A 26,412-nucleotide genomic window follows, 5' to 3' on the forward strand; every position below is an offset into this window, starting at 1 on the left:
TGATGTCTAGAGGAAAATCACAATATTTTCAATTTCAAGCGTCACATTGTCACTGACCACACGTATTGAGGTTCTTCTAGAAATTTCTCTCAGAACTGAATCTAAAACCGTTGCATCTCTTAAACTAACCGGGTGTAATCAATGAAAATTCAATCTGTTGTGAAAGTGGTCAACGGGGTCATTTGGGTTTAGTTTCGCCTAATGTGTACAACAGTAGGACGAAGTCATTCGTATTATAACTGACACCTGGATTACTTCATACAGCGACGTGTAACACTTAAAAACAATGCATAATTTCTACTGAATGGTTCTTTCTACCTTCTGAAATCTTTGTCAGTTACAATTAGGCTTACGTTGCCCAAAACGTCTATTTTGTAAGCAATTACGTAGTACTTTCAAGGTGACGGATTCATAGCTGAATAAAAATGTTCCAGAATCGAATGGCCTATTCAACAAGAAAAGCAGAATAGATTTTAATATTATAATTATCAGGTGAAACTAGTGAAATTATCCAATCAGAGTTATCGGGCAAGTACACATAACAACACCCCCCTTCCTATCGGTAGAAGGATTTGCGGTATTAAAATTAGTCACTACTCACGTATCATTTAACATATCTGCTAAGTTGGATCTATCTAATTCTGAACTTACATATCCATGTGTGTCAGAGATGTTGTTGGTCAGCTTCAGTTTGTGGAAGGACACCACCTTCTGCATCCACTGTTCTCCAGTACTGGGAGAGTCTGGGTGGATGTACATCCTTTTGGGCATCTCGGGGTCAGCTTTTCCGGCCACCATCCACCGACTGTTGTGAAATTTATATCTACAATCGTCGGCTGCTACTATATCCATAAGAAAAATGTACTTGGCCTTTTTGTCCAGTCCTGACACACGGACCTTGTATCCGGGAAACATTCGCCTGAGAAGAAGAAGAAAAGATTTTAGTCAACAACTATGGTTAAAGAAGTAGGAGTAAATGAAGTGGTATAGAAACTACAATCAAACAAGTGGTATAGAAACTACAATCAAACAAGTGGTACAGAAACTACATCCAAACAAGTGTTATAGAAACTACAATCAAACAAGTGTTATAGAAACTACAATCAAACAAGTGGTATAGAAACTACAATCAAACAAGTGTTATAGAAACTACAATCAAACAAGTGTTATAGAAACTACAATCAAACAAGTGGTATAGAAAGAAACTACAATCAAACAAGTGGTATAGAAACTACAATCAAACAAGTGTTATAGAAACTACAATCAAACAAGTGGTATAGAAACTACAATCAAACAAGTGGTATAGAAACTACAATCAAACAAGTGGTATAGAAACTACAATCAAACAAGTGGTATAGAAACTACATCCAAACAAGTGTTATAGAAACTACAATCAAACAAGTGTTATAGAAACTACAATCAAACAAGTGTTATAGAAACTACAATCAAACAAATGTTATAGAAACTACAATCAAATAAGTGTTATAGAAACTACAATCAAACAAGTGGTATAGAAACTACAATCAAACAAGTGGTATAGAAACTACAATCAAACAAGTGGTATAGAAACTACAATCAAACAAGTGGTATAGAAACTACAATCAAACAAGTGTTATAGAAACTACAATCAAACAAGTGTTATAGAAACTACAATCAAACAAGTGGTATAGAAACTACAATCAAACAAGTGGTATAGAAACTACAATCAAACAAGTGTTATAGAAACTACATCCAAACAAGTATTATAGAAACTACAATCAAACAAGTGGTATAGAAACTACAATCAAACAAGTGGTATAGAAACTACAATCAAACAAGTGGTATAGAAACTACATCCAAACACCTTATTAGAAACTACATCCAAACACCTTACTAGAAACTACATCCAAACACCTTATTAGAAACTACATCCAAACACCTTACTAGAAACTACATCCAAACAAGTGTTATAGAAACTACATCCAAACACCTTACTAGAAACTACATCCAAACAAGTGTTATAGAAACTACATCCAAACACCTTACTAGAAACTACATCCAAACAAGTGTTATAGAAACTACGTCCAAACACCTTACTAGAAACTACATCCAAACAAGTGTTATAGAAACTACATCCAAACACCTTACTAGAAACTACATCCAAACATCTTACTAGAAACTACATCCAAACACCTTACTAGAAACTACATCCAAACATCTTACTAGAAACTACATCCAAACACCTTACTAGAAACTACATGCAAACACCTTACTAGAAACTACATCCAAACACCTTACTAGAAACTACATGCAAACACCTTACTAGAAACTACATCCAAACAAGTGTTATAGAAACTACATCCAAACAAGTATCATAGAAACTACATCAAAACAAGTATTATAAAAACTACAATCAAACACTTTAACAGAAACTACATTCAGACAAGTATTATAGCAACTACAATCAAACAACTTAATAGAAACTACATCCAAAAACCTGGTATAGAAACTACATTCACTTAATTTCGTTTCCTGTTGACAAAAAAACATTGTACGAACAATAAACAAACACACGTTTTTATATGATATGTATCTAAACATTGTACGAACAATAAACAAACACATGTTTTTATATGATATGTATCTATAAGGAAAAGTATCCTACAATTTATAGGACGACAAAAGAGTTACCACACGGGGAATCGTACGCCGGATTTTAGCGTTGTACGTACGTAGCCTTACCGCTGCCACACTGGAGAATCGCAGATTAACATCAGTTAGTTTAGTGTCTCCAATGGTTAAGCGTATTTTTCCCAAAGCGTTACACATATGTATACTATACAAAAGCTATTAGACTAACTTATCTTCTCTGATCAGAATAACTACATGCTTAATACGCGATTACTCTTTTCTTTTCTTTTGAGGTTTTTTTTTTTCTCATCTGATTATGCACAAGGCTTTACAAAGAAATAATATAAAATAAACACGAGTTCTCTATTAATGCTAAACACGTAAGACTCAATGCTAGAAACTCCGGAAAGATTTAGAAACGTCTGAATATATTAACTGTTTGAGGGTAGCATCCGTGGTATTTAATAGAAGAAATCCGGTGTGTGTGAAATAATTAAGGTTTTATTTGACAGATATCCCTCTACTGTCCTAGACAGGCTTTCAACTGATCTGCACTCAGTATGTGATTCAAACAAACGTCTTAATGTCCCGCCCCTTTCACTCCTTAAATACAACCTCCTGGTTGGGCAACGTCAAAATCCGGGGTTTGACACCCCGCAGTGGACAGAGGCGATTGAATTTTTTTTAGATGCAAAACTTTTGCCTTCTACTTGTTTTTCAAGGAGTCATCCCAAATCTCCTACAACTCGAAGTTTACTCCCCCTTTTTATAATTCATATCAGTTCAAAAATTAGTAATATATAAAAAGTAGCAACAGAGAAATAATATATATACACACGCAATACTATACAATAATAAATCACCTGTTCGTATACCTACTTATAAACATCACTTTTCATCTAAGTCACTCAAAAACTGTTTCTCTTTTAAAGAGTATATAACAATTTATCCCACCCACACAGTTTTACATTTTTTTAATTTAGATGACATATCGATATATATGTGTGTTTTGTGTGTACTGCTACAAGAGAATAGCTTTGCATAACACACTGGCAAATGCTTGTATTTTGAATACATGGATGTATGACATTATATTTCAATCAGCGTTAAACAGATACAGTGTGAGACATTGCCATGGTACTAATGAAGTAACAATCTTGTATTTTGAATACATGGATGTATGACATTATATTTCAATCAACGTTAAACAGATACAGTGTGAGACATTGCCATGATACTAATGAAGTAACAATCTTGTATTTTGAATACATGGATGTATGACATTATATTTCAATCAACGTTAAACAGATACAGTGTGAGACATTGCCATGATACTAATGAAGTAACAATCTTGTATTTTGAATACATGGATGTATGACATTATATTTCAATCAACGTTAAACAGATACAGTGTGAGACATTGCCATGATACTAATGAAGTAACAATCTTGTATTTTGAATACATGGATGTATGACATTATATTTCAATCAACGTTAAACAGATACAGTGTGAGACATTGCCATGATACTAATGAAGTAACAATCTTGTATTTTGAATACATGGATGTATGACATTATATTTCAATCAACGTTAAACAGATACAGTGTGAGACATTGCCATGATACTAATGAAGTAACAATCTTTAATGTAAAAACAGTGTCTTTATCTTATAGTACTTATAGTACAGAAATGACACAAAACTCAATTTAACACTAAGTTTTCATCTTGTGACTTGTAGTACAGTACAGAAATAACATGAAACTAACAATTTAACACCAAGTTTTCATCTTGTGACTTGTAGTACAGTACAGAAATAACATAAAACTGATGATTTAACAACAACTTTTCATCTTGTGACTTATAGTACAGAAATGACACAAAACTCAATTTAACACCAAGTCTTCATCTTGTGACTTGTAGTACAGTACATAAATAACATGAAACTAACAATTTAACACCAAGTTTTCATCTTGTGACTTGTAGTACAGGACAGAAATAACATAAAACTGATGATTTAACAACAACTTTTCATCTTGTGACTTATAGTAGAGAAATGACACAAAACTCAATTTAACACCAAGTCTTCATCTTGTGACTTGTAGTACAGTACATAAATAACATGAAACTAACAATTTAACACCAAGTCTTCATCTTGTGACTTGTAGTACAGTACATAAATAACATGAAACTAACAATTTAACAACAACTTTTCATCTTGTGACTTATAGTACAGAACAGAACCAACATAAAACTAATAATTTAACACCAAGTCTTCATCTTGTGACTTATAGTACAAAATAGAAATAATATAAAACTAATAATTTAATACCAAGTTTTCATCTTGTGACTTACAGTACAGAACAGAACCAACATAAAACTATTAATTTAACACCAAGTCTTCATCTTATGACTTATAGTACAGTATAACATGAAACTAACAATTTAACACCAAGTTTTCATCTTGTGACTTGTAGTACAGTACAGAAACAACATACAATTAAGGACTTAACATTACACCTTTGCTTTATTAACAATAGCGTCATACCAACTAGAAAGTGAGGGCGTAATAGTGTGTATATTATGAGTGGTTATTAGAATAGTTACAACTACAAGGAACTAATGTTTAATGTTAATTATTTTTATTTTTTCCGACAGTTCACTGTGATACACGAACGGTTTTTAAATATATTAACATATACTGAAGATCATTTCACAAGAACTATATCTAATACGAGTAATTAATCTCACATTTTGATTAAAGTAGACTACTTAATTAAGAGCAAAATCTAAAAACCCTCTTACCCTTTCTACGGGTCAATGACCCGATATTTGAGTGCAAATAGCAATTTGTGGAAAAGTTTCAAATTGATGTTTAGGTATACATGATCTAATTGTCCTTTGAAGGCGATCAAAACTTTATAGATATAATGATGAGAATTCCTAGTGTTACATAGGAACCATCTTACCTGTGGATGAATCTTGTAAACAGAGGAATGTGTAAAACCAACACGTAGCAATTGGAAGTAGGCCTAGTGGGCTAGGCGAAAAAATTAACTAAAATCAGAAACAGAGCAGGAAAAGAAGACAAAGAGGATAGAAACGATTGAAGTCAGATGTATGGTAATACAACATTTTGTACGACCCCCAATTTAAAATCGATATCCCCCCCAATATGTTGCATGATCCCAGATTAAATCCCTTACTTTTCTTAATGTCTTTAACGATCCAGGATCAAAACCGGTGTTTCCCACGATGTCTTTGAGAACCCAGAATCAAGCCCTGGTATTTTTCACAATAGGTCCACGACCCAGAAATTAACCCGCTACTTTTCATAACGTTTTTCAAGACCCACAGTCAAGTACAGTATTTTTTATAACGTTTTTTGTGACCCACAATCAAAACTAGTGTTTTTAACAATGTCTTCAACAACCCAGAGTCAAACTCGGCGTTTCTAAAAAACGCCTTTTACGACCTAGAATCAAACCCATAATTTTTCACAATTTTTTTCACCAGGTATTATTCACAATGTCTTGCATTAAGGCCTCATTCATATAGTTTCATGTGCACAAGTCACCATTGGATGTCATTCGCAGGACATAACGCGAATTCTTGTATACGAAGTCTTAACTTTGACTTCACACACTAAACAAGCTTTCATATGATCCAAGTAATAATAAGCTACATTCCCAAAAGAACCTACGTTTTTTGAAAAGTATGAAAACCTCCACATTAAGCTTTTAACAGAATCGTTTGTCGTCGTATCTTTGTCCAAGTTGTTCTTACTAAAAACGCTTCAAAATTATAAAATGTTTTACTTTTCTTGTCTCAAGAGGTAGTATATATAAAACTATCTGTTCGTTATCCTTATGTGTTTGTCACTTTGTTGTCGATCTAAACGGTAGTGTCTATAAAACTGATTCTTTTCTTCATCCCTGTGTGTCTGTCACTTTATCTATTTACTTGTAGCTATAGATCATTATTGTATCTGGAATGTCAAAAGTTTTGTTCTGAAACTTCGTGTCTTTAAAATCTTTAAGTGCATGTTTGTCATCCCGCGACATAGCTTCATCATGCCAAAGTTCAAATTCCATAACAATAGAATTATATCATGTTTATATGTAATTTATTATTAAAAATTATATATATATATAGTGTGTGTGCGTGTATGTGAGAAAGTTCACTTTCTCTCTGCATATATTACTGATAAACAGTTAATATTTATATGTAATTCCTTGTCAAAGACATATATGTCAATGTGAGAATCTTCATCTTGACTGTCTGTTTATATTAATGATGAACAGTTATTAATATTTAATGTTTATATGTAATTCTTTGTCAAAGATATATATGTGTGTATGTGAGAATATTCACCTTGACTGTCTCTGTATATATTACTGGTAAACACTTACAACTCGCTCCTACTTACAATTATACATGCAAATATGCCAATTTTGTTTATTTGCGTTAGAGCAAACCGACCCAAAGGCTCTCTGCTTTGTCCACCGCGGGAACTCGAACTTCACATTTTAGCGTTATAAGTCCACAGCTTTACAGCTGTCATAAATTCGAACAGGAGATGACAATGGCCTTTCACGCACACACGTATAGATGTATATACAGCCTTGTTGATGGAAGTGCCAGACACTTTACGTACGTACATTCTAAATAGACGTGTGTGTATATATGCGTGTTTTCTTTTAGCAAAGCAACATCAGGCTATCTGCTGAGTCCACCAAGGGGAATCGAACCCCTGATTTTAGCGTTGTAAATCCGTAGATTTACCGCTGCACTAACGGGGTACTTCTGAACAGATATCTTATTGATACTGTTGGCTTTGGATATCACCTGTGAGTGAGCAATGTGGACACTTTCAAGAACATTTCCACGCACCAGAATATCTTACGACACCTACACAATAGGAGGAAACGTACCGAAGCAAATACCTCTCACCACAGTATTTACTATCGACTTTTTCTCCATCACAATGATAATAATATATATATAAAAAGACGCCACGACAGGGAAAACTACCGGTTTGTTGTCCACCTTTTTCGTAAGCCGAGAAAAAAAACCCAGCAGCAACACCCTGGAGCAGGCATCAAGTCCTTCCGCTTGTCGACACAGCTAAATGATACACTTAACACAAGACGAGAATCGACGTGAATTGTCACTTTGGAAAAATAAAAAGGAAGCCAGACAGTTAGATACGTTGTCGAACCATATCATTAGAGTAATGACGATTTACTTGGTGGAGTAAGAAAAGAATCACTGATGAAACGTCTTATTGGTTCCTCTCTCGTTGATTGGTAAGCTGACACAAACAGAACTTAAACAGGCTATTTATCTGTATGGATGGAGAGTAAGTAGTCTTTGACTTTATTCTCGTGATCAGTAACTTTGGCAATGTTTAAGAAGAGCTGATGTTTTAGGCCTACGACAACAGTTGCCCTTGTATGAATGTAAAGGCATATTTGGGCTAGTTTGTGTTTTGTTTGTTCTTTTTTAAAAGTAGTAGTTTAACGTAAAAAGTCCTATACAAATCGAATATTAAATATACGAGTTTTTACGTTAAACTACTATTTTTTAAAATTCTTTTACCTATATTTTAATATATTCTCACGCAAATTGTATATATATACATACACACACACATACAAGATTTTGAAATACATTTTAACGCCTGTTTCAACGCATGAGTTTGCTTGTGTGTGTAGTTTGTGATCTGTTTATCTTTGTTTGTGTGTGTCGAAGCTATCCGCTCTCTGCCCACCATGGATGTTGAAACCCGGTTTGTGGACGGACAATGCTAAAATCTGGGGTTCGGTTCCACGCGGTAAACAGAGCAAAAGTAGTCCATTACCTAGCCTTATGTTAAAATAAGCAAACAAATGTATGCTCATATTGTCTGCCCAGACTTGTACGTGTTAAGATCATGTTTATTGATTGTAATTAAACATTGACTGCACATAAACATATGTACATTATCGTGGAAAAAGGTTTAGTTCAATAATCTAGTGTCTCACACCGATACCTAAGACGTAACAGCGTTTAATACGAAACGTAACTAGCTATAAACATTTACTTGTAATATTCTATAAATGTTAAAAATACAATAAACATGTTATAAGAAAGTTTTATAATTTAAAGTTTTAAAACTATGCTACAATAGTTGAACTTTACCTGACTCTGGTTGTTTGTTTGTTTGTTTTGAATTTCGCGTCAAGCTACACGAGGGTTACCTGCGCTAGCCGTCCCTAACTTATCAGTGTAAGACTAGAGGGAAGGCAGTTCGTCGCCACCACCCACCGCCAACTCTTGGGCTACTATTTTACCAACGAATAGTGAGATTAACCGAAGCATTATAGTGCATCCACTGCTTAGCGGGCGAGCATGTTTGGTGTGACGGGGATTCGTACCCGCGGCCATCAGAATACAGGTCGAGTGCCTTAATCACCTGGCCGTACCGGGCCGACTCTGGTTGAAAAGTAATTCTTTCATTGAATATCATACTTTGCCTTCTTGTTGTAATGAAAAATGTGTTCACCAGGTGGGAAGCTCTATTGAATCCCGGATTTTAGCGTTTTAAGTCCGTAAATTTAACGCTGTCCCTCTCACCAGGTGTCCAGCATACGAAGTTTTACTAAGTATGACTATTAGAATACGTTATTCCAACAAAATTTCAACGCTAGAAACCAGGTTTCGAAACCCACGGTTGGCAGAACACAGATAGTCCATTGTATTGCTTTGTGACTTTAAACAAACGTAAGAAAACAAAATGAGCATTTGTTGATTTTGCACCAAAACCTAGAAGATGTACTATATGAAAGGCTGCTAATGTCCATAACCTATTTAAAAGTCGATTATGTTTCATTGAAAGTCGAGTTACTTGGTTATATACACATAACAGATGTGATGGTATTATGTGCAGCTGCCTTTCTACTAGGCCCGGCATGGCCAGGTGGGTTAAGGCGTTCGACTCGTAATATGAAGGTCGCGGGTTCGAATCCCCGTCGCACCAAATATGCTCGCCCTTTCAGCCGTGGGAGCGTTATAATGTGACGGGCAGTCCTACTATTCGTTGGTAAAAGAGTAGCCTAAGAGTTGGCGGTGGGTGGTGGTGACTAACTTTCTTCTCTCTAGTCTTACACTGCTAAATTAGGGACGGCTAGCACAGACAGCCCTCGAGTAGCTTTGCGTGAAATTCAAAAACAAACAAATAAGCTTTTGTACTTGACACATGTTAAATGTGGATTTAGATCAAACCTCAGTCAGAAAGGCACCTGGCTAAGAAAATTACTACTTTCAAAGACACAAAGCTTTATTCTCAGCATTGTTGTAGACGTTCGTAAAGTAAAAGTGTAGTTTATTATTGTTGTTGTAAAGCACCACAAGTGTAGTTTATGATTACTGGTGTAAAGCACCACAAGTGTATTTTATGATTACTGGTGTAAAGCACCACAAGTGTATTTTATGATTACTGGTGTAAAACACCACAAGTGTATTTTATTATTACTGGTGTAAAGCACCACAAGTGTATTTTATGATTACTGGTGTAAAGCACGACAAGTGTATTTTATGATTACTGGTGTAAAACACCACAAGTGTATTTTATGATTACTGGTGTAAAGCACCACAAGTGTATTTTATGATTACTGGTGTAAAGTACGACAAGTGTATTTTATGATTACTGGTGTAAAACACCACAAGTGTATTTTATGAATACTGGTGTAAAGCACCACAAGTGTATTTTATGATTACTGGTGTAAAGCACCACAAGTGTATTTTATGATTACTGGTGTAAAGTACGACAAGTGTATTTTATGATTACTGGTGTAAAGCACCACAAGTGTATTTTATGATTACTGGTGTAAAACACCACAAGTGTAGTTTATGATTACTGGTGTAAAGTACGACATGTGTATTTTATGATTACTGGTGTAAAGTACGACAAGTGTAGTTTATGATTACTGGTGTAAAGTACGACAAGTGTATTTTATGATTACTGGTGTAAAGCACCACAAGTGTATTTTATGATTACTGGTGTAAAGCACCACAAGTGTATTTTATGATTACTGGTGTAAAGTACGACAAGTGTATTTTATGATTACTGGTGTAAAGTACGACAAGTGTATTTTATGATTACTGGTGTAAAGCACCACAAGTGTAGTTTATGATTACTGGTGTAAAGTACAAGTGTAATTTATTATTCTTGGTGTAAAATACAAGTGTAGTGTATGATTATTAATGTAAACCACAATGAAACCAGTTTATTCCACAACTTAGTTCGATTAAGAAAAAACCTTTTAATTCATGTTAAAGCTGAGGGCATCTGCGTGAAAAAACGTGATAGTGGTACAAAAATTTCTGTTGGAAACTCGGAGTAAATGGTTAATCGTGACCGGAAGGAGAAGTGTAGTTTTTCTTAGTTCAAAGCTAATCAATAGACTATCTATTCACCGCGAGGAATCGAGCTCCGGATTTAGCATTGTAAGGCCATAAATATACCGCTGATCTACCGGCGGAAACAGGTGTAAAATCCAGAGCTTACTGATAACGTGGAAAGTATATCTGTACATGGGTATAAATATTTAGTTTATATACAAATACACAAACACACACATGTATATACAGTCTAATTAAAGTGTGTGTATATATATATATATATGACTATTCACAAAGTTATTACGGATATTTTTATTGTTAAAGTTATTGTTTTTCTTGTGTAAAACTTGAAAACAGGTTTGGTTGTTCACAATAATAAACCGTGGATCTTGCTATCCATTCACCTTATTATCCATCTACACGGCCGCTTTATCCCTTACACGTGACATTCAGTGAAATGATTTTACTTTCACTGATATTTGCTAGCTACTGCAGTTACAGATATTGTCATCCAAACACGTGTACAAACTGTGGCTGGTACGCTGTTATAAACCGTCTTCCATCAAGTTCATAATCCATTAAAGTTATATGATGTGTATATATAAGCTTTTATATACAAACGTAACACCAGTGGAGCGTCTGGTTTCGTACCAGTTCTATTCATTTTATTTTGGCGTGTTAACAAGTATAGTACGTTTACGAGTGAACCAATTATTACCTATTTTAAGTCAAGAATGATTTTTTTTTTTTTTTGCAAATGACAAAACTTACCTTTTAACCCCCAAATCTACACGGTTTCTAAACACTCCCAAGATAACATACCTACCTGTGAAGTCCGATTAAAATCTGTTGTTTAGCACTTTAGTTATGTTGCGGTAAGTTGAAGTCTGCAGGCGTATGGATGGACAACGTCATCACCATGTGCTTTCTCCACCCCTCCAATTTTTCCGTTGGAATTGTTTTTGTTTTAATTTCGTGCAAAGCTACACGAGGGCCATCTGCGCTAGCCATCCCTAATTTAGCAGTGTAAGACTAGAGGGAAGGCAACTCTTGGGCTACTCTTTTACCAACGAATAGTGGAATTGACTGTCACATTATAACGCCCTCACGGCTGAAAGGGCGAGCATGTTTGGTGTGACAGGGATTCGAAACCGCGACCCTCAGACTACGAGTCCAACGCCTTAACCCACCTGGCCATGCTGGGCCCTTTCCGTTGGAAGGAAAATAATAGTGTAAATAACCCTTACTGCTAATATTGTGTTATCCTTGTAATTGGTTGTCATATGGTATTTGGCTCCAGAATTGCTGACGAGTCCATGTTCCTAAACGGTTTATGCACCGTATCGTTGATGGTTACATGATTCTAAACGGCTTGTGCCCCGATTGTTAATAAGTCCATGTTCCTAAACGGTTTATGCTTGTTTGTTTTGAATTTCGCGCAAAGCTACACAAGGGCTATCTGCGCTAGCCGTCCCTAATTTAACAGTGTAAGACTAGAGGGAAGGCAGCGAGTCATCACCACCTACCGCCACCTCTTGGGTTACTCTTTTACCAACGAATAGTGGGATTGATCGATACATTATAACGCCCCCACGGCTGAAATAGCGAACATGTTTGACGGTTTATGCATTGTACTGTTAACAGGTCCAAGTTTCTAAACTGTTTATTCATCATATAGCTACCTTTATTGGTTTGGTCCTTAACTGTATATAAAACATACAAACCAGTTTGAATTTAAAATGTCGTTAGTATTAAAGGTAATCTTACTAAGTACTGTATAGAAAAAAATAGTTATTTGTAGTTACCGTTATGACAGAAAAAAACAACAGCAAATCACTCAAGGTCATGCAATATGAAAATTCTGTATGTAGTGAACTGATACACAAAAGTAAACAATGCGTACACTTGAAGGTTAGATTAAAAAGTCAAAATAGAAACTATTTTCGACGAAGACAGTTTTTTGTTTAAATGTTGTTAATTCGTTATCACTGATATAATTAGGTGCATAGTGGAACAACTTATAAATGCTATATCTTTCCGAAAATGGACAAACATCCTGTGTACGACTATGCTAGAAAATACTTCTTGTAATGGTACCGACGTTTCTGGATACGAGCGAATTGTGGACGCATGCGAGAACACTGAACCGCGAAAAACGATAGACAAGAAATAGACATTCATTTACAGTGTGCCTCCCCGAAACACTGTTTAAGAGTCGGTGTCAGATAAGAAACCCGTTTGAGTTCTGCTACGGGGTGAAAGATAGTTCGAAACTTCGGTGTAAACAACCACTGCCTACAGTTTGAAACAAGTTTGACACGTGTTTATAGATAGGGAATATTTGGAGATTGGTGGGAATCGAACACAGAACGAATGTAAAGATGTAGACCCGAAAAAATATACATACACATGACGTCTGCATCAAGTGTTACAGACCTATATCGAAGACCCTTTCAAACCCTTTACTTTAAAATGTGTTTGCCGGAAATACGACTGTACAGATAAAACAGACTACATCTAAACACGTCTCGTTTAATTTTATGGGCAGTATGTATCTATTTATTTAGCCACAACGTCAAATACAAACAAGATTTGTCTAGACACATACGAGGGAGGTGCTTAGCATTCAACCACAAATGATTCGATCCAAACACACACTTGAACGTACACGGCTCACGTGGTCATGTGAAGATATGATAATTACTTTATGACGAACCTATCCCATTGCTTATTAAAGCAAACTACAGAAACTTACATTTATAACAACGGTTATCGAAACCCGGTTTTTAGCGTTGAAAGTCCTCAAACATACCGTTGTGCTACTGGTGTGTGTGAGGGGGTGATATATCTCATTATATATTAAAACAATAGCTTGGTGAAACATTCCAGGATTCTATTGTAAATTCAAACTCTAACCTAATGCATATGCAGCCCAGTGCTTACTGAAATTATAACCCGATGAACGTAAGCCATTGTTAAAACCACACACATATACACGAGCGCTAACAGTATTGTATAATAACAACACTTGTAAGATGATGGATACTTGTAATGGAGTATTATCAAATTTCCCGTCAGTTAAATGGAAGACACTTGTTCATTAACAATACAATGGTAATTAACAATAATATTCTATAAACTCCTGGTGTGAAGGTTTAGTGTTCGTATTCATCATTTGATCCTTCAATGTTGTGACTCAGAAGCACGAATACAGGTAAAGTAACAGTTTAACACAGTTGTACCGTTAGAGCTATAATATGTTTACAAACATGTAATACCCGAAACGTTACTCTAGGACAGTGCGTGTCTTTGTGGTTCGGCTCTTCAAACGTATTCAATGTATTTTAATAATATCTTAAATTTTATTTTACATGCATCACTCTGTGTAAAGAAACTACTACATTTTATGTTTAACACACCACTATATGTACAGAAACTACTATATTTTATGTTTCATACACCACTATATGTACAGAAACTACTATATTTTATGTTTAACACACCACTATATGTACAAAAACTACTATATTTTATGTTTAACACACCACTATATGTACAGAAACTACTATATTTTATGTTTAACACACCACTATATCTACAAAAACTACTATATTTTATGTTTAACGCACCACTATATGTACAGAAACTACTACATTTTATGTTTAACACACCACTATATGTACAGAAACTACTATATTTTATGTTTAACACACCACTATATGTACAGAAACTACTATATTTTATGTTTCATACACCACTATATGTACAGAAACTACTATATTTTATGTTTAACGCACCACTATATGTACAAAACTAGTATATTTTATGTTTAACACACCACTATATGTACAGAAACTACTATATTTTATGTTTAACACACCACTATATGTACAGAAACTACTATATTTTATGTTTAACACACCACTATATGTACAAAAACTACTATATTTTATGTTTAACGCACCACTATTTGTACAAAAACTACTATATTTTATGTTTAGTACACCACTGTATGTACAGAAACTACTATATTTTATGTTTAACACACCACTATATGTACAGAAACTACTATATTTTATGTTTAACACACCACTATATGTACAGAAACTACTATATTTTATGTTTAACACACCACTATATGTACAGAAACTACTATATTTTATGTTTAACACACCACTATATGTACAGAAACTACTATATTTTATGTTTAACACACCACTATATCTGTACAGAAACTACTATATTTTATGTTTAACACACCACTATATGTACAAAAACTACTATATTTTATGTTTAACACACCACTATATGTACAGAAACTACTATATTTTATGTTTGATACACCACTATATGTACAAAAACTACTATATTTTATGTTTAACACACCACTATATGTACAAAAACTACTATATTTTATGTTTGATACATCACTATATGTACAAAAACTACTATATTTTATGTTTGATACACCACTATATGTACAAAAACTACTATATTTATGTTTAACACACCACTATATGTACAAAAACTACTATATTTTATGTTTAACACACCACTATATGTACAGACACTGTTACAAATTATGTTTAATGAACCACTATATGTACAGAAACTACTACATTTTATGTTTAATACACCAATATATGTAGAGAAACTATAATATTTTATGTTTAATACACCACTGTATGAACAGAAACTACTACATTTTATGTTTAGTGCTCCACTATATGTACAGAAACTACTATATTTTATGTTTAATGCACCACTATATGTACAGAAACTACTATATTTTATGTTTAATGCACCACTATATGTACAGAAACTACTCCATTTTATGTTTAGTACACCACTGTATGTATAGAAACTATTATATTTTATGTTTAATACACCACTATATGTACAGAAACTACTATATTTTATGTTTAATGCACCACTATATGTACAAAAACTACTATATTTTATGTTTAACACACCACTATATGTACAGAAACTACTATATTTTATGTTTAACACACCACTATATGTACAGAAACTACTATATTTTATGTTTCATACACCACTATATGTACAGAAACTACTATATTTTATGTTTAACACACCACTATATGTACAAAAACTAGTATATTTTATGTTTAACACACCACTATATGTACAGAAACTACTATATTTTATGTTTAACACACCACTATATGTACAGAAACTACTATATTTTATATTTAACACACCACTATATGTACAAAAACTACTATATTTTATGTTTAACACACCACTATTTGTACAAAAACTACTATATTTTATGTTTAGTACACCACTGTATGTACAGAAACTACTATATTTTATGTTTAACACACCACTATATGTACAGAAACTACTATATTTTATGTTTAACACACCACTATATGTACAGAAACTACTATATTTTATGTTTAACACACCACTATATGTACAGAAACTACTATATTTTATGTTTAACGCACCACTATATCTACAAAAACTACTATATTTTATGTTTAACGCACCACTATATCTACAAAAACTACTATATTTTATGTTTAATGCACCACTATATCTACAAAAACTACTATATTTTATGTTTAACGCACCACTATATGTACAGAAACTACTATATTTTATGTTTGATACACCATTATATGTACAAAACTACTATATTTTATGTTTAACACACCACTATATGTACAAAAAACTATATTTTTTATGTTTGATACATCACTATATGTACAAAAACTACTATATTTTATGTTTGATACACCACTATATGTACAAAAACTACTATATTTATGTTTAACACACCACTATATGTACAAAAACTACTATATTTTATGTTTAACACACCACTATATGTACAGACACTGTTACAAATTATGTTTAATGAACCACTATATGTACAGAAACTACTACATTTTATGTTTAATACACCAATATATGTAGAGAAACTATAATATTTTATGTTTAATACACCACTGTATGAACAGAAACTACTACATTTTATGTTTAGTGCTCCACTATATGTACAGAAACTACTATATTTTATGTTTAATGCACCACTATATGTACAGAAACTACTATATTTTATGTTTAATGCACCACTATATGTACAGAAACTACTCCATTTTATGTTTAGTACACCACTGTATGTATAGAAACTATTATATTTTATGTTTAATACACCACTATATGTACAGAAACTACTATATTTTATGTTTAATGCACCACTATATGTACAAAAACTACTATATTTTATGTTTAACACACCACTATATGTACAGAAACTACTATATTTTATGTTTAACACACCACTATATGTACAGACACTGTTACAAATTATGTTTAATGCACCACTATATGTACAGAAACTACTACATTTTATGTTTAATACACCAATACATGTAGAGAAACTATAATATTTTATGTTTAATACACCACTGTATGTACAGAAACTACTACATTTTATGTTCAGTGCTCCACTATATGTACAGAAACTACTATATTTTATGTTTAATGCACCACTATATGTACAGAAACTACTACATTTTATGTTTAGTACACCACTGTATGTATAGAAACTACTATATTTTATGTTTAATACACCACTATATGTACAGAAACTACTATATTTTATGTTTAATGCACCACTGTATGTACAGAGACTACTACATTTTATGTTTAGTACACCACTGTATGTATAGAAACTACTATATTTTATGTTTAATACACCACTATATGTACAGAAACTACTATATTTTATGTTTCATACACCACTATATGTAGATAAACTACAATATTTTATGTTTAATACACCACTGTATGTACAGAAACTACTATATTTTATGTTTAATGCACCACTATATATACAGAAACTACAATAGTTTATGTTTAACACACCACTATATGTACAGAAACTACTACATTTTATGTTTAGTACACCACTGTATGTATAGAAACAACTATATTTTATGTTTAATGCACCACTGTATGTACAGAAACTACTATATTTTAAGTTTAATACACCAATATATGTAGATAAACTACTACATTTTATGTTTAGTGCACCACTGTATGTACAGAAACTACTACATTTTATGTTTAATACACCAATATATGTAGATAAACTACAATATTTTATGTTTAATACACCACTGTATGTACAGAAACTACTATATTTTATGTTTAATGCACCACTATATATACAGAAACTACAATAGTTTATGTTTAACACACCACTATATGTACAAAAACTACTATATTTTATGTTTAACACACCACTATATGTACAAAAACTACTATATTTTATGTTTAACACACCACTATATGTACAGAAACTACTATATTTTATGTTTAATGCACCACTGTATGTACAGAAACTACTATATTTTATGTTTAATACACCAATATATGTAGATAAACTACTATATTTTATGTTTAATGCACCACTGTATGTACAGAAACTACTACATTTTATGTTTAGTACACCACTGTATGTATAGAAACTACTATATTTTATGTTTAATGCACCACTGTATGTGCAGAAACTACTATATTTTATGTTTAATACACCAATATATGTAGATAAACTACTATATTTTATGTTTAATGCACCACTGTATGTGCAGAAACTACTATATTTTATGTTTAATACACCACTATATGTAGATAAACTACAATATTTTATGTTTAATACACCAATATATGTAGATAAACTACTATATTTTATGTTTAATGCACCACTGTATGTGCAGAAACTACTATATTTTATGTTTAATACACCAATATATGTAGATAAACTACAATATTTTATGTTTAATACACCAATATATGTAGATAAACTACAATATTTTATGTTTAATACACCAATATATGTAGATAAACTACTATATTTTATGTTTAATGCACCACTGTATGTGCAGAAACTACTATATTTTATGTTTAATACACCAATATATGTAGATAAACTACAATATTTTATGTTTAATACACCACTGTATGTACAGAAACTACTACATTTTATGTTTAGTGCACCACTGTACGCACAGAAACTTATATTTTATGTTTAATATACCATTATATATACAGAAACTACAATTGTTTATGTTTAATAAACTACTATATGTACAGAAATTCTTATATTTTATACTGAACTTGGGGAAGTAATAGAATAGCTAACAAACAGTGATATCCACAAACGTATCGTTAAAATTCAGTAGGACAATATTAAAATTACTCAGTACGTGAATATTAAAACCAGAGTCCTTGGTGTCAGGCTACATGTTCACTTAGACAGGGAGAGAACAATGAGACATACAACAAGAACAAATCTAAAAAGAGATTAATGGACGGCATCAGGTAGGGGGAGCATTTACATTTTAGGAGAGCAGACTTCCTCCACTAATGTTGTGAACGTATGAAGGGACCAAGATCAGTCTACACTGATATTAATCATTATTTCTTTACACACACAAGGTTGTCATGAAACGTTCTGTTTTTAACTTTGTCACAGTATTTATTAGTGTCGTCAGACAGAGTTTTTATATCTTTATATAAGTACAAGGATGTCATGAAACGTTCTGTTTTTTAACTCTGTCACAGTATTTACTAGTGTCGTAAGGGCAATGCCTTGTAGCTGTGACAGAGTTTGTATATCTTTGAAACGTTCTGTTTTTAACTTTGTCACAGTATTTACTAGTGTCGTCAGACAGAGTTTTTATATCTTTATATAAGTACAAGGATGTCATGAAACGTTCTGTTTTTTAACTTTGTCACAGTATTTACTAGTGTCGTCAGGGCAATGCCTTGTAGCTGTGACAGAGTTTTTATATCTTTATATAAGTACAAGGATGTCATGAAACGTTCTGTTTTTAACTTTGTCACAGTATTTACTAGTGTCGTCAGGACAATGCCTTGTAGCTGTGACAGAGTTTTTATATCTTTATATAAGTACAAGGATGTCATGAAACGTTCTGTTTTTAACTTTGTCACAGTATTTACTAGTGTCGTCAGGGCAATGCCTTGTAGCTGTGACAGAGTTTTTATATCTTTGAAACGTTCTGTTTTTAACTTTGTCACAGTATTTACTAGTGTCGTCAGACAGAGTTTTTATATCTTTATATAAGTACAAGGATGTCATGAAACGTTCTGTTTTTAACTCTGTCACAGTATTTACTAGTGTCGTAAGGGCAATGCCTTGTAGCTGTGACAGAGTTTGTATATCTTTGAAACGTTCTGTTTTTAACTTTGTCACAGTATTTACTAGTGTCGTCAGACAGAGTTTTTATATCTTTATATAAGTACAAGGATGTCATGAAACGTTCTGTTTTTAACTTTGTCACAGTATTTACTAGTGTCGTCAGGACAATGCCTTGTAGCTGTGACAGAGTTTTTATATCTTTATATAAGTACAAGGATGTCATGAAACGTTCTGTTTTTAACTTTGTCACAGTATTTACTAGTGTCGTCAGGGCAATGCCTTGTAGCTGTGACAGAGTTTTTATATCTTTGAAACGTTCTGTTTTTAACTTTGTCACAGTATTTACTAGTGTCGTCAGACAGAGTTTTTATATCTTTATATAAGTACAAGGATGTCATGAAACGTTCTGTTTTTTAACTTTGTCACAGTATTTACTAGTGTCGTCAGGGCAATGCCTTGTAGCTGTGACAGAGTTTTTATATCTTTATATAAGTACAAGGATGTCATGAAACGTTCTGTTTTTAACTTTGTCACAGTATTTACTAGTGTCGTCAGGACAATGCCTTGTAGCTGTGACAGAGTTTTTATATCTTTGAAACGTTCTGTTTTTAACTTTGTCACAGTATTTACTAGTGTCGTCAGGGCAATGCCTTGTAGCTGTGACAGAGTTTTTATATCTTTGAAACGTTCTGTTTTTAACTTTGTCACAGTATTTACTAGTGTCGTCAGGGCAATGCCTTGTAGCTGTAACAGAGGTTTTATATCTTGATATAAGTACAAGGATGTCATGAAACGTTCTGTTTTTAACTTTGTCACAGTATTTACTAGTGTCGTCAGGGCAATGCCTTGTAGATGTGACTGAGTTTTTATATCTTGATATAAGTACACGGATGTCATGAAACGTTGTTTTTAACTTTGTCACAGTATTTATTAGTGTCTTCAGGGTAATGTCTTGTAGTTGTGACTGAGTTTGTATATATCTTGATGTCAGTACAGGGACGTCATAAAACGTTCCGTTTTGTTGCTTTTAAAATAATTTTGTAACAATGTTCACTAGATATTGATAAGACAATGTTTTATCTTTCTCTTTCCTCCAGATTTAGTAAAGAAGATAAACAAACTTATTGCATTATACTTTATACAGAAAGAGAAAACAAAAGGTGTGGTATTTACATAACTAACCCTAACCCATAGAGCCCATGATTTTAAAACTATCGTTTTCTTCAGTCGAACACGATGTGGGGTGTTAATCTGACTGAGTTGCGTGTTAAGTACAGAGTTAAACAGAATGTTGGAGACGTGGAGAAGGTTGGTAACATCTGTTGACTGTTTTGATAAAAGGGCGTTAAAATTCGCGAGTTCAATTTTTAGATTATTCAATTTCTTGCATAAACACAGTTTACACATTCGACACGCCGTGACATCAGAAACACTTCCCTACCTCAGTGAGACATTTATTTCCGTTTAGGTTTTGTTGACGTGTATGCGAGCCACCAGGTAAGCCACAGTTACAGGTAGCCACTGCAAGAAGATTGGGCTAATCACTGGTCTTAGCTAGCTTTCTTCAGAGGACAGGTGGATGGTACACAAGATAATTACACATAAACTCGAGTTATTCACCTGTAAACAAACCACGAACAATACTTTATTTGCGCAGTTGATCATTAATACAGCATTAAAGGGTTGAATTTCAAATTGGGCATGTGCGGTACGAGGCCTATCTGTGCATAAAAGTATCACATTGTGAACCAATAAACTACATAGAAGGCATTTAGTCAACAACACCCACCGCTTCAAGAGCGGGATTTTCCCCTCACTATTATAGCGCACCGACGACTCCAAAGTATGAAACGAATTTGTGCAACAATGAAACATGGAATTCATAATCTGGGAACGCTAGCCACATGGCTACACACAACCCTTAACCGACAAGGACACACGTAATGATTTTTATACTGAAGTTACGATCAAACGTAACGTGCAAAATGGTAGACGAAACCATTTGTCCTGGTCTACCTGTGGTTATAATTACGAGTTACAACATTCACAGTTACAAACTGCTAGAAGAATGAAACATTTCAAAGTACATGCACTGAAAACGGAAATCTTTCTTTTAAAATAACTTTTTATTCTGTTTCTGAGTCACTGGATCCAGAGTAAGTGAGAAAATAAATGTCAATGGACAAAGATGGAGTTAATTTGTTTTAGATGCCGAACTGGGACTGTTTCTCTCTTTCTTTAGATTTTGTATGTGCGACCTTAAAAATTACCTGAAAAAGACAAACATTTGAAACTTGTCTTACAGAAGGGATTTTTGTATGGAGTGAATTGTTGTAGAGAACGGATTGTTATATGGAACGAATTTGTGCCCAGAACGGATTTTTGTACGAAATAAGAACAACAACTGATAAATCAGTGTAAATCATTCTAAGAAAGAACAGAACATTATATTACAATTTTACTTGTTACATGGCATTAGCACTAGGCCTGTTACATCTCTAAACAGAACATTCTGTAACTTGTCCATAAGAGATTTTTAAAAACTATATTAACATATAATAACAGTATTCCAACCACTCTGTATTTATAATATAAATATTAGCCTCGCGTATACGTTTCTTTAGATACATGTATTTATAATATCCATTGCTGACGATGCGTTTTGCACCATTAAGATCTTTTCAGGAATATCAAACTAGTTTCATTCTTTACTGGGTTCATTTTTCAGTTCTGATCTATGTGCGAATCTAATGGTCTTTGTACGTTTTAGAACAAAAACTTGTTAAAAGAATTACGTAAGGAGAAATAAAAAGTGCTGTGAAAGAGGCATCTTTCCTTTCCCTGAAAAAAATATAAGCCTCGTGTATACATTTCTTTAGATACATGTATTATTGTCAGAGTGAAAACTGCTTACACAACATGAATATTTACCGTCGGATAGCACCAGTGTTGCACCCTACCTGCCACTTTTTGTGATGACCATCTCGGTTCCCAAGGCATGGAACTCTTCCCAAAGGTCCTTGGATTCCAGGTTAACTTTAGGGTCATCTTGTATCCCGTCTTCTTCGGGCTCCAAAGTCCTTAGCGGTCGAAGATGACGGCCCTGGCTAAGCACGTCGTCAGCTGTCATGTATGGCGGGGCTCCTGGCAGAGGAGCCGGCAGTTTGGGGAACGGAGCCGTCGGATATGGATGTGGAAGAGGTAGCGGAAAATAGTGAGGCTGAGCCAACACTGTGTTGACGCTGAAGTCCGGTGGATGGCGGCTCGGGGTCAGGAGGAACGGGTGATAAGCCATCCCCTGGGCCAGCTCAGAAGGTTCGAAGCGCATGGAGAAGTGGCTGGCGACAGGGGAGCAAGACGCGCAGGTGGAGTGCCAGGGATGAGCCAGAGACGCACGCGGCAAGAAGGCGCGAGGCCCAGGGCCGCGCTGCCAGCACGGACACTCGTGGCGTGATATCGCACACACTAACCTAAAAATTCGATTTCAGCCGAGTTGTTCGGTTTCAGAAGCGTGAAATCCGGGCAGCCTGCTATAGACTCGAAATTCTTCCAAACTACGATCACTAATGATTGGTTATTTCAAAGATATCGACCAATCAGAAGGCCTCTTCTAGAACTTGGCGCTCTTTCCCTGCACTTGATAAAGCTTAGCTGGAGCATTGATCTGGAGTAATGAGTTTGAGTTATACAGAATAATCACATTCGCTGAGTTTACCAAAAAACAACAAAACTTTATCCAGAATGTCTAGCCAGAAGCACAGCTTAACTGTGATCTGTGAAACCAAATCTTGAAAGGACCGCGTAAAATCATTAGTACCCCTATTTCATTGACCTGTTATTATAGAATATCATGTTATCTGGGTGCTTTCTTTATACATTAAACCCTGTCTTCCGTTCACAGTACTGTTTCAAACCCACAGTCGTGGATGCCGCTCCTTACCCAAAACCCAGCGTGAAAATGACGGGAGAACCATCTAAAGTGATTAGCTATTCTCGCGTTGCTCCTGGTGTGCAGGCACGAGGTATTTTGGCGCCAGAAGCGTGACGTCGCTTCTTAGCATGGTGTTGAGTAGCGACAGTCAGTCAGTGAATCGTCCGCTCACCCTGGAAACTGAATAATAATATGCAGGTAGATCTACCAATCGTCACCTTGGGCGTTGAATCGCGGATTTACCGTCACCTCAAGCTCTGAACGTAAATTCAGGGGTGAAAATATTTTGAATTTTCAGTCTTAGAGAAGCAAATAGAGTTCTGTTTTATTCGAAAGGAAACACTAAATATATTTATGTAGTGTTTTTTCTTCTTATTTCTAAAATATCAGTTTTTAAAATGTACGAAAGCCAACACCAAAGTTGCAAGTGCTCTCGCCAGATGGGCGGGACTAACAGAACCCGCCTTACTGAGAAGCGAAAAGCAGCAGTTCCGGCAACGAGATTTGCACCGAACCGGAAGTCGTCTGCCTTTCTGTCTGAATAAGTGACGTCGGGAAAAGAGCGCGGATACAGCGCCGCCTTGCTTTCCAGTTGCGAGACCGAATACCGTTGACCAGCGTGTATAGCCTTTCTCTTCTATATACTTAGAGTTGATAAGAAAATAGGCTTGCTGAATTTAAACCCATCATTAGGAGCGGAACTGCCTGATTTGAGGTCTGTTAATTCCCGTAATTTACTCTTCGAAAGGCAAACGTCACAAAAGTCATGGAGAGACCTTGAGCTTGTTCATGGTAAAATGTAAAGCCAAATGCAAACCAGCAGACATCACCGATAATTAATAAGCACGAGCAGAACTTTGTTGGGGACAACCTCTAGATGTCGCTGCCAGGTTGAACACAACAATAAGTGAGTAAAATAGTATTGATTTTGTGTATACTTTGTTCGAGAAAGAGGAAAACTTATCTTTTTTGGTAAAGATGCCCTATAATCTTCGAATATGTTTTTATTTGTTGGTTATCATTAAAAGCTGATGTATAGGATTTCGGTTTAAATTGTCTTATTCTCGAAGTATTGTTTAGGCTTACCAATTTTTTTGAAAGAAGTGGAAAACATGCAGAACAATTAGGTTTGACGGTGCTGCCATCTGTCATACTCATTTTACAATTATATTGACATAGTACGTTGTATTTATGATGAACAAATACGGCGGCATGGTTCGAAGAAACTAGAACACGTACTTGTGTTAGTAGCAAATTAAAACTATATATTGGATAGACTATAAAATATTGCTGAATTAGTAGGCGTATGATACTTGTCGTGTAATTTGGACAACTAAATTACTTTCTGAGACTTCGAATCATTCGACCAAACATGGGATTTTTTTCTGTCAAAAGTACAATGAGTAATTTTGTATATTTTTATCTTAAAATGCTTATTTTGTTAAATTATCTATGAATAACATTTAAGCATTCAAAAATATATTTATTGTTATTTTTCCCCTAAAATATATATACAGTGAATTGTTTTCTTTACTTTGTTTTCGGATATTCGTGGAAAGTTAGTTGGCATTAATTTTCAACTGAGGGAAGCATCAAGTCAACAGCACTAACCGCCAACTTTAAGGTTCTCCTTGCCTGACTTTTATAACGCACCCTGGCTCCAAAGAAAGGAACAAGATTTATGTATATGTTTTGTGGTGATAAAGGGCCGCCATTAGTGGACTCAAAGATCCATAGTTTGGCACAATAACTACAAGGCCACGCCCAACTCTGCAGTTAATTGTAACTCAACAAAAAAGGGGGGTAGAACGCTGTCAGACAAAATAAGAGCGAAAAAAACAGAAGCAAAAAAATTGGGCAACGAGTGATTTTAAACCTTCCTTTTTCGAGTGTTAATTCTATACACTTATTACAGTTATGAGCAACACTTTTAGAAGTAACATTAGAAGAATATTTTTCACTTCACTCATCATAGTGGAATTCCGTTAACGGACATGTTCGTCCTTTTATCCGTGAGGTCGTTATAATATTACAATCAATCCCACTATTTGTTGATTAAGGGGTAAACTAAGAGTGTTTGGTGGGTGGTGATGACTAGTTTACGCTGCCAACTGAGATATGACTAGCATATATATATATACACACACACACACGTCAATTTTAAAACATGTTAATAAATAGTGAAAACATGGTGGCATTATACATGTTTTCAACTGTTATGCTTTATTTCGATATATTAATTATTATATCTACATCTGTAACCATATAGATATCTATATCTGTAAA

At 34.2% G+C, this 26,412-nt stretch overlaps 2 protein-coding genes across 5 annotated transcripts in view; one reads left to right on the forward strand and one right to left on the reverse strand.

The window, feature by feature from the left end:
• LOC143253735 (uncharacterized) overlaps positions 1 to 24,574 on the reverse strand; it is a 68,020-nt gene extending 43,446 nt beyond the window's left edge. The window contains exons 1-2 of the mRNA XM_076508041.1: positions 23,156 to 24,574; positions 652 to 919 (exon numbers count right to left, since the gene is read on the reverse strand). Coding sequence (XP_076364156.1) covers positions 652 to 919; positions 23,156 to 23,523 — 636 coding nt within the window. The 5' untranslated portion in view covers positions 23,524 to 24,574. The remainder of the gene's footprint in view (positions 1 to 651; positions 920 to 23,155) is intronic.
• An 87-nt stretch (positions 24,575 to 24,661) lies between these two features.
• Positions 24,662 to 26,412, forward strand: part of LOC143253738 (uncharacterized) — a 109,297-nt gene continuing 107,546 nt past the window's right edge. The window contains exon 1 of one of the 4 annotated variants that reach the window (XR_013029833.1): positions 24,662 to 25,033. The gene's annotated coding sequence lies outside the window, so the exon portion shown is untranslated. The remainder of the gene's footprint in view (positions 25,034 to 26,412) is intronic. The other 3 variants (XR_013029831.1, XM_076508050.1, XM_076508051.1) reach the window with 3 other exon arrangements.

The sequence above is a fragment of the Tachypleus tridentatus genome, chromosome 6 (assembly GCF_004210375.1).
Source record: "Tachypleus tridentatus isolate NWPU-2018 chromosome 6, ASM421037v1, whole genome shotgun sequence".
NCBI lineage: Eukaryota > Metazoa > Arthropoda > Merostomata > Xiphosura > Limulidae > Tachypleus > Tachypleus tridentatus.